The 10,079-nt window shown below is 38.6% G+C and overlaps 1 protein-coding gene across 7 annotated transcripts in view; it reads right to left on the bottom strand.

Moving 5' to 3' along the window:
- The window catches only part of LOC137295743 (FERM domain-containing protein 4A-like), a 165,664-nt gene that overhangs the window by 7,925 nt on the left and 147,660 nt on the right, over window positions 1-10,079 (bottom strand). For 4 of the 7 annotated variants that reach the window (XM_067827270.1, XM_067827267.1, XM_067827271.1 and 1 more), the window contains exons 15-21: window positions 9,055-9,188; window positions 8,767-8,889; window positions 8,106-8,252; window positions 7,594-7,678; window positions 4,939-4,974; window positions 3,759-3,835; window positions 2,816-2,946 (exon numbers count right to left, since the gene is read on the bottom strand). In XM_067827270.1, coding sequence (XP_067683371.1) covers window positions 2,816-2,946; window positions 3,759-3,835; window positions 4,939-4,974; window positions 7,594-7,678; window positions 8,106-8,252; window positions 8,767-8,889; window positions 9,055-9,188 — 733 coding nt within the window. The remainder of the gene's footprint in view (window positions 1-2,815; window positions 2,947-3,758; window positions 3,836-4,938; window positions 4,975-7,593; window positions 7,679-8,105; window positions 8,253-8,766; window positions 8,890-9,054; window positions 9,189-10,079) is intronic. The other 3 variants (XM_067827268.1, XM_067827273.1, XM_067827269.1) reach the window with 2 other exon arrangements.

The raw sequence follows: 10,079 nt of genomic DNA, 5'->3' as shown, positions 1-10,079 counted from the left end.
TGTCAAGACAGTGATGTTCATTGTCAAGATGGTGATGTTCGTTGTCAAGATTGTGGCGGTGTTCATTATCAGGATGGTGATGTTCATTATCAGGATGGATGTGATGGGATGTAATGCTCACTCTTCAGGAGAGTGATGATGGGGTGTGATTCCCACTGTCAAGATGGTAATGTTCACTGTCAGGAGAGTGATGATGGGATGTGATGCTCACTCTTCAGGGGAGTGATGATGGGGTGTGATTCCCACTGTCAAGATGGTAATGTTCACTGTCAGGAGGGTGATGATGGGATGTGATGCTCACTCTTCAGGGGAGTGATGATGGGGTGTGATTCCCACTGTCAAGATGGTAATGTTCACTGTCAGGAGAGTGATGATGGGATGTGATGCTCACTCTTCAGGGGAGTGATGATGGGGTGTGATTCCCACTGTCAAGATGGTAATGTTCACTGTCAGGAGAGTGATGATGGGATGTGATGCTCACTCTTCAGGGGAGTGATGATGGGGTGTGATTCCCACTGTCAAGATGGTAATGTTCACTGTCAGGAGGGTGATGATGGGATGTGATGCTCACTCTTCAGGGGAGTGATGATGGGGTGTGATTCCCACTGTCAAGATGGTAATGTTCACTGTCAGGAGAGTGATGATGGGATGTGATGCTCACTCTTCAGGGGAGTGATGATGGGGTGTGATTCCCACTGTCAAGATGGTAATGTTCACGGTCAGGAGAGTGATGATGGGATGTGATGCTCACTCTTCAGGAGAGTGATGATGGGGTGTGATTCCCACTGTTAAAATGGTAATGTTCACTGTCAGGAGGGTGATAATGGTTCAGATGTTGGGATGTGATGCTTATTATCAGGGTGATGACATTTGGGTGTGATGCTTGTCAAGGTGATGATGCAGTGTGGATATCATTTCCACATTCCACAGCTCATTTTCACCTTGTCTGTTCAGTAGTGAGTACATATTTGCACATATACTAGCATGAGACAGATCTAAATGTCCTCAGTTTCGAATAATGATTTAGTTTTTGACAAGCATACATTACTGGGGGACATATTCTTATCTGTGTGTGTAACAGATGCAGTTGAGTCATGGGGTCAACAGATGTTGATGTATTAACAGGTCATTGAGAGGGTGGTGGAAGAAAATAGTGTACATTGTTATATTCTGGTGGATTAAGTTTTAGAAATGGGATGAAACGTTGAATGAACAGGAATGAACAGCAATGTAAAGATAAGAGAATGATCACAATGGAGAAGGAGATTACAACATAATGATTTAGGATGATTAGTTAGACAAGCATGAACGGATGACAAAGATATTTCTTCATGATAAAAGTGGAAGGAATACTAAACACTATGAAAACATGATCATGCTATCAAATACGATAATTTGTGTATATATCGCAAAATCACATCAAATCAGTTTAAACTCTAATGATGACATTTCACCTAAATTCAATAACTATAATATTAATAGGTAATAGGTAATTTGGACAAATATTACAAACACAATATTTTGAACAAGTTTTCAAACTATGTCTGTATATATGTGTAAGTATATGTACAAGTGGAAGTAGGATCTCACCATGATAAAAACAGGGACACTGGATAAATGAAACATCAGATGATACGAGGAAGAGTGACCGCATGATGATGAAGGAAGAAATACAGGATGAAAGTAAGGTGAGACCAATTTTGTTTCTTGTCTTACAGATGTGTAAGTCATATTTTTCCAAGCTTAAAAAATAAAATCCTGCTCTATTTATTTTGCTAATATAATAAACGTATAAGGTTTTTTAAAGCAAATATATTTAATTTTCATTAAATATAAACTTCATGAAATGTTAAAAATAAAATACTTGTAGTATTAAAAGGAACATTACATGGTCATTTTTAAAATCTGTAAAACAAGAAATATAATTGGTATGGCCTACAGATAAACGGTAAGAAGGAAGAAGCATATGATACTGAAGGAATGAAAGCAAGATGAAGTTAAAGATAAATGACAGAAGGATGAAGTACATGAAGAAGATGTAGGATATACAAAAGATGAAGACTATGTCAAGCAATCAGGGACAAGGAAGCCATGTTAGAAAGGGAGTGATGGTAAGCCTGGGTTAAGAAGAAAGCTCCACTGCTCAGACAGCTAGGGACGCAAGTAAACTGTGCACAATCTCCAGTACTGCAGTCAGGTTATCAACACACTCAACATGTTAAAACATTATCCGAAATTTGAAAAAAATGCATTCTGCAATGGAAAACAAGCAAAATTAGTGTCTATTTTAATATTCATTTCATTACAGCACATGTATAAGGAGGCATATAAACTCTACTGTTTTGGAAATGATAAATTCACACTGCAACAATGACACCTCTAGTATGTGCTTACAGTCTCTTACTGACTATGGGTATTCAGGTTTATAAGACGAATGACCATGCATTATATCATGAATAAGGTTATGATTCCATCACCATTGGGAGAATATTGAATGCATACATACATATAGTGAATATATGTAAAATCCTCATCAATATTTTCATTTTGAAATTCAAGTATATTTTAATTACAAATACTGAAAAAATCATAATTTCAAGTAATAAAATTAGATCAGTTATTCATCCTGGTATTTTATTAAAAAATATGCACTACTAGATGAACAAATTAGTTATTTACACAAAGTTACATCAAAAGTAGTATTTTTCAGTACATGAAACACATCAACACAAATCATTTTGCTGGATGAATACCTTGTGCTAACCCTTCAAGGGAGACAACTGCGAGTGTCCTGAGACTCACTGGCAGTACATACCTGCTGTGACTGGGACTGAGGGTTACACTGTGGGGTATGGATTGGGGAGGGGTGAGGCTGTCTTCATCTGGGGGGCGTTGCTGGTGGTGGAATGACTGAGAAGAGATGGGAGGACGATCTTTCATATTTCCCTGAAAAACAAGCACACTGTTGTCAGAACTGTTTGAAGCAAATGATTGCTTGTTTAATTACTAAACACAGTGTTTCACCCCAAATTTAGCGTTTTCAAACCAAACAAACATTTTCTGTATCTTGAAAATCCACCTAAAAAAACAATATAATGTCAATACATGCCAACTAGTGAGAAAAAAAAAATTGTTCACATAAATGATTTTATGACCTAAGATATGTTTCAAGCATTATGAAAATTATCTCTAAAGAGAACAATGTCAATGCATACCAACTAGTTCACATAACACAATATCACATTGCCATACAATTTACTAACTCACTGAGTTTGACCTGCCGGAAGACAGTTCAAGAAAGCTTAATATTCCTTACATTCTACCCATCAAAAATTCAGACTCACTGGTGTACATGTAGCCTCTTATATCATTCAACTGTTCTAAACTTGATTTTGCAAAACTGTCCATTTTGTTTAAAGGTACAGTTTACATATGAACTGATGTATTGTAAAACAAATTCAAAATAATGAATAGATTATAGTTGCGAGTTCAATACATAATGAAAATTGGCAAATTCGTAACAAAACTTTCCACCAAAATGCAACAGTTCACATGCATGATATTTGCACATGCTTTCAACAATCTGATGCATAATCTTGGTGCAATTCATCTGCTTGAGGTTCACAACTGGTTCCCCCAAGTTATTGGAAACATTCATCTTTGATGTAACCATATATATCTACATAGCATAGAGTGAGTGTTTTAAGTGAGTCCAAACTTTTGATGGGTAGTATAAATAGTGCATCCCTAAATCCCACCTGAGGGTGATGTGCTAGCTGTTCCCGCTGGTAACGCTGCACTGGAGGCGACTGGGCAGGAGATACAATCTCTGAATCTGAAAACATGAGAAGAACTCCTTAAAACTGACACAAATCTAGATACACCAACAAATCAAGCTGATTTTATTTCTAACACACATACATATCATCTCCTGTTCTATGAGACAGTTTCAAGTTGTAGTCAAGATACTAATCAACAGGGTGACTCATGCATTCAAACCATTCTTTCTACGATTATAAAGACTTCATGCACTAACATTCAAATCCTTACAATACTGGTGTAAAGCTGCAATATGTGATGGAATGTTTCAACTGAATTCCAGTTTTCTTGACATTAAATATCAATCTCAGTTAAAAATTATTATAAATAGCTCAACTGCATTACTAGGTTTTTAAGACTTAATAAATGAGAATCTAAGAAATAGTGATCAAAATTTGAAACCCACCTACTTCTCAGTTACAGAGCATATTGTGTATTTTATGAGAATGCATTCTTTATTGGGTTATAACATGCAGTGTATAAACACAGATGGGATGAGAGCATTACTGTTGCCATGGTAATTGCAAACGTTACAGAATTGTTTAGGGCATGTGCACTTGATATATACAGTGTAGACATGTTAAGTGTTTTTAAAGAGTGACAGTACATGCACACAAAATGCAATGCTTCCAGTTTAGGTCCAATGTTGAACCATGCAACAGCCACTTGCCAAACTCAAATAAAAATCGAAATGATTATGCTCATTAGCTGAAAATGAATATGTGGGTTGAAATAAGGCAAAATAGGAAAACAATTCTTCCCTGTTGTTATTGTACCATGCAGCACAATATTGTACAGTGTTCTTATTTAAATTTTGTTGTTTTCAAATTTAGTTACAGTATTGTCAAACTGGGTTGACTTCATAATAACTGATCACTAAAGACCATATCTACTTACTAATTACTTAAACACAGCAATTATGTCCAAAAGATAAAACCACTGAAAAATCCATATTTTTGTTAACATTTAAAACCAATTAATCATTGTTAATTACTTTTCATATTATTTCCTGCTGTTTTACTTCAGATCAGAACACTGTACAAAGTGTTCAATATAACAACACTTAAACACTCCCGACTAGAGCACACGTGCAGTCGGGCATACAGAGTACCGACGTACCACTATCTGTTAAGGGGAGACTATCCTCACTTTGAGCTGCAAATGGGGGAGAAATCGGCGAAAATGACTGTTAGTTACAAATACCACACATAGCAAACACGTCACTGTACATCTCACTGTAGGACAAACAACGGTGGACGAACATATATGCAGGCAGTAAAAGACGGGAATACTATGGTGGAAATTTGTTCAGGAACATTTACCATCATTACGTACTCACAAGTGAGAAGACAAAATTCTATCTGTTCATGTACATGAACCCCTAGACCCTTGTTGTGGCAAGGGATGACTATAGGTCGTGGTTGAATATTTAAGCAGTATTTCAGCTTATGTATCACTGTAAAAACACCTGTATAAATGAATGTATATGAACCAGAATTGAAGCATGGGCTGGTGTGAACACCTTGCCTTCTCACCTTGCACACAGTGGGTCATTTATGTAAAATATGTATACATTTGTCATAACAATGAAGACGAATTCTCCTGCAGTGTCCCATGGCAACTGAACGATATATTATCCATAAATTATATTTCAATCAGTAGCCAAACCCAATTGTTACATCTAAAAACAAATCTAAAAGTCACATCTAAAAGTACAATATTTAAGTTTTTTGCACCAAATTCAACAGGTCCATCTTGATGCATTTACTTGACATTACATTTGTGTGACAAAAGACATCTGACACCCTGACATTGTAAATCTGACACTGCAATTATCGTGTCTCCCACAATGGTATAGGAATTGGATTAGCTAAAGCTGTCACGCCTGAGTGGATGAGACCTGACTCAGTCATGCCTGATTGGTCCAAAGTACCTGGTGTACTCTCCAAACAATGTTCACTATGTTATCACCCAAGTGATCTACACCTCAGTGTGAGAACCTGCTTGATATAATTTCAACCAATGCATGTTCAATCACTATCAACAATAACTGACAAATCTTGTGAGACATCAGTGGACTGTTCTTTCTTCTTCAGGAAGGGATGTTAGCTCCACTGTATTATCACTGATCAGGTGATGGTGTGACAGAATAGATTATATATCACGGAGATGACAAGAAGAAAATCTATTTTCAGTTGAAAATGTGCCATCAAATGGGTTAGTTCTTTGTTGGCTTTAAATGATTCATAGAATTGCTAATTTGAAATAAAAATCTGCGGAAATCTGTTCATGGGTGGAATGTCACAATTGTAATGTGAAAGTGACCAAATTCTATGACCAGGAATACCAGCTAAACTTTCCCACAGGCAATCAAAATTGTGATGGTGTCTTTCTTCGGAAGTGCACCAGATCTATCCATCAGACTTCCTTGATTCTTGGACCAGCAACATTGCATGGACTATTCACAATGCTGAACCCCTTTGAAACGCTGTTTCACCCTAGACAAGCACTAAAGCTGCAGTGATACTAAAAGCCATGCAAAACAGACACCCTGGCGTAGGGTTGTGTGACACAGAAATGAAGAAACAAAGAAAATGAAACAAAAGCAAAATAAGGAAACATAAAACTTTTATTACAAAATAAATAAACTGTTTGTACATGTTCATGCCACATAAAACACTAGAGAGAGAACTGCATTGCAAACACCTCATCTCTGGGTTTCCACCAAACATCTGACTGGAATAAGTTGACTGGGCTTTGGATTTTGAGATTATAAGGCCATTGGGATTCAGATCGTTAACATAGTAAGTCTGTATCTACCTGAGATATGAAATAAGGTAATGACATTCAAATTTGGAAGACACAGATCAGCATACAAACAAAATGAAAACAAAGAACAAGTGCATGGCAACAAGAAAACAGTCACTCCTCAAACATTGCCATCCATGCATCCAGTTCATTCACTACTGACACCATGCACATCACTGACATCATGCATAAGGCACTATTCCACTCCTGTGATTCAACATCATGCATACATGTATGCTTGACAGAGGCCATGCATACGATCACTAGGATATAACCATGACGATATAACACATGCACACCATACTGTCACCTTAACACTTCTGATAAAATTCCTGTCACCACACTGTCACCATGCTAACATTCCAGACAACACACAGTAACCATGGTGACACTTCTGCCACCACTTTTGTCACGGTAACATCCAAGACACCACACTGTCACCATGCACTGCATGCATCAATCATTCCTACTACGCTACATTATGCACTGGTATGCATGAGACATCTGGCAAGAGCACCTTCTAATGCTGTGAGAACTGTACAATAACAAGTGACCCAACTTTGGGATATTCAGCATTGCGTCAAGTCCATGTAATGATACAACACATCCCTGTCCATGATAAAAGATCAGTGCATCCCAGCACCATCTTTCTTGTTAATCCTCAGACTTGACTCTCCTTCATGGGTGCTTTGGGAACACTGAGGCTCTTTTCCAGAAGGTACTGATGCCAAGAGGCTCGCGCCCCAGTCAGAAAACTACCATCCACATCCTCCTCATCTTCATCAGAGTCCTCATACAGAGCCTCATCACTGCAGGATTCCACGAAGGACTTGTGACGGAACGATCGGGATTTGGTGCGAGGAAACCAGAGAGACTGTGTGACTCGGCTGTCAAATTCTCTAACGGGGCAAAGCATTTCGTCACTGAGGGAATTGGACAGCCTAGGGTGCACGTGGAGATACGTACCATCATACGTGGAAGATGCTGCTCGCAGTCCAACCTTCCCTGCCATGCGCTTCATTTCATTCAGTTTCTTCTCCATATCCTTCAGCTGAAAAATATAAAAACTTGGTTCAACTCTGTGCCATAGGCTGATAATTCATTGGTAAGTGATACACCATACATTTTACACAGTACTCAATAGCATTCCAGCTATATGGAATGGTTTGTAAAAAACCAGAACAGTCAGAACCAGACAATCCTGTGATGAGCATTGATCTGCGTTATTTGGATGGGATGATATGTGTGTGCCAACCAAGTCAATCAGACCATCTGATCCTATTAGTTGTCTCAAGCATAGGCTACTGAAGATCCACAGATAAACTCTAACATGGATCTTCACTGGTCAAGAAACAGATGGAAGCTAGCACTGGTTGCTATGATACCATGTTTCTTAATATATTGATTTACAAAAAAATGATATTTCCAAAACAAAAGCAGTGCTTTACAAAAAGACTTGGTATCTAGCCTGTGTTTACCTTCTGTAGAGCTCTGTTGTAGGACTGTCTCCTCTGTTTGCGGACATTCTTGCCTACAGCCTTGTCCTGGGCCAACTTGTGAGCTGCGCTGGTGATCTTACTCTGCAGCTCATACTCCAGCTCCATCTTTGCCAGCTGGTCCTCGCGCTGCAACACAAGCATACGACAGGGATAGAAATGCATTTTGAAGAGTCAGATACATGCTTTCATGAAACTATACCATTTAATAATCAAATTGAACATCACACAACTCAAATCACTTTGTCGTAACTGAAACAGCTACACAATCCTATCAGCTAACATGAAAGAACTGCAAGAATACCTTGATTTATATTGGACCCATAAACAAAGCCAAAGTTGTACTGTTACATCAACTGACATTCATACAGACCATACCCACATCGAGCTGTGAGATTTGCATGGTGTGAAACTATCGGTTTTGAATTATTTGAATGGGTGAAACTGGTGAATTCACATTTTCCTTAACAAATCAAGGTGATAATAATTGGTTTAATTTTACTATGACAGCATGCAAAATAAGCACTATTTTGATTCATGGTCTTCATATCAAATACTAGCCAAATAGTAACAAAAGTATTAATGCTACTAAGTATTTGAAAGTAAACCAGAGTACATCAATACATAAAGCAAAGATGTCTACCTCATCTGTACCACTGACTGCCTTGGCCGAGAGGGAGAAGGATGTCCCCACCCTCCTCCTGAAGGTAGGGATCTGCTCCCCTGGGGCGAGGGGAGTCTCCTTGGGTAGCTCCCCAGTCAGTTCCTGGAAAACATACAGCAGTTTAGTATCAGAGCAACAACATAATGTGTAGTTTCATGTTATCTGTGCTTCAGGCAGTTTGATATAGACTTTGATTTACTAGACCATGACACAGATACAAGGATATACTAGGGCTAAATTGATGTTGTTTGAAAAGAGTCAACCTACCCCTTCCTGGAAGCATAGTCTCTTCAACTCTTCAGTCTTCTTCCTCAGGGTCTCCTCCAACGCCTCCTTCCTTGCCCTCAATGCTTGGTACATCTCACGCTGGGCCTTGATCGAATCAGTCTGCTCAATGTTCACTGTAAAAGAAACACAACATGAGTCTCCAATATCATATTATGTCTACAACGAATACACTGAAAAATATAACATCCAGTAGTTCATGTTGCAATATCAACCTTTGTCCATCATGATGTCTCCACACAAGGAAATACAGCAAGTATTCAGGAAGTGTCAATTGTTAATGGTGCACAGGATCTGACATCAGTCTCACATCATCTCAATAAGTCCCTTCCTTGACACTCAACCCTGTGTCATGTCTCAATACACTAGCTGTAGACACAACACACTGGAAACATAACTGTCATGTGTGTATCACAGCCATAAAACCCAAACGAATTAGATCATGTACCTAGCATCTTTCACCAGTGTCCCACAATAACCAGCTCAGATAAATTCACACACTTCCCACAGGCTAGATCGACATTGCTGTCATTCTTAGTTGTAAACACGTCTCCAATTCAGTGAGCATTGAATTCATGGCATGGTTTTTTCAAAGGAAAAGGGTAGGGCCATTGATCAGTCGAGTCATCTACCCATGACACTGGCATGACCTCATTGCGTCTACATTACCTTCAAACATTGTGCATGCTCTCCTTCACACAATGATATCAAACAGATCACATATATACTCCTGGTTACGAATATCTACACAGGGAAGGAGTGTGTCCAGCCACAAAGGGTTGGTTCACCATAGCCTGAATCAGTCTCATCATGGATGCTGACTGGGAGAAGTCTGCTTCGTGCACATTGTGAACAGTCAAGTGCAGAAAATCAATAGCTTCTATATGCTGCACTCTGGTGATGTCATGCGACCAGAAAAAACAGCCAGGAATGTGGGATTAGGATAAGACTGGAAATACCTGGCTCTCGTGGATATTTCCTTTCCTATCAGATCAATAGTCTACGAT

This window comes from Haliotis asinina, chromosome 9, assembly GCF_037392515.1.
Source record: "Haliotis asinina isolate JCU_RB_2024 chromosome 9, JCU_Hal_asi_v2, whole genome shotgun sequence".
NCBI lineage: Eukaryota > Metazoa > Mollusca > Gastropoda > Lepetellida > Haliotidae > Haliotis > Haliotis asinina.
The sequence above is the reverse complement of the archived record's forward strand: the minus strand, read 5'-3'. Positions and strand labels throughout refer to the sequence as shown.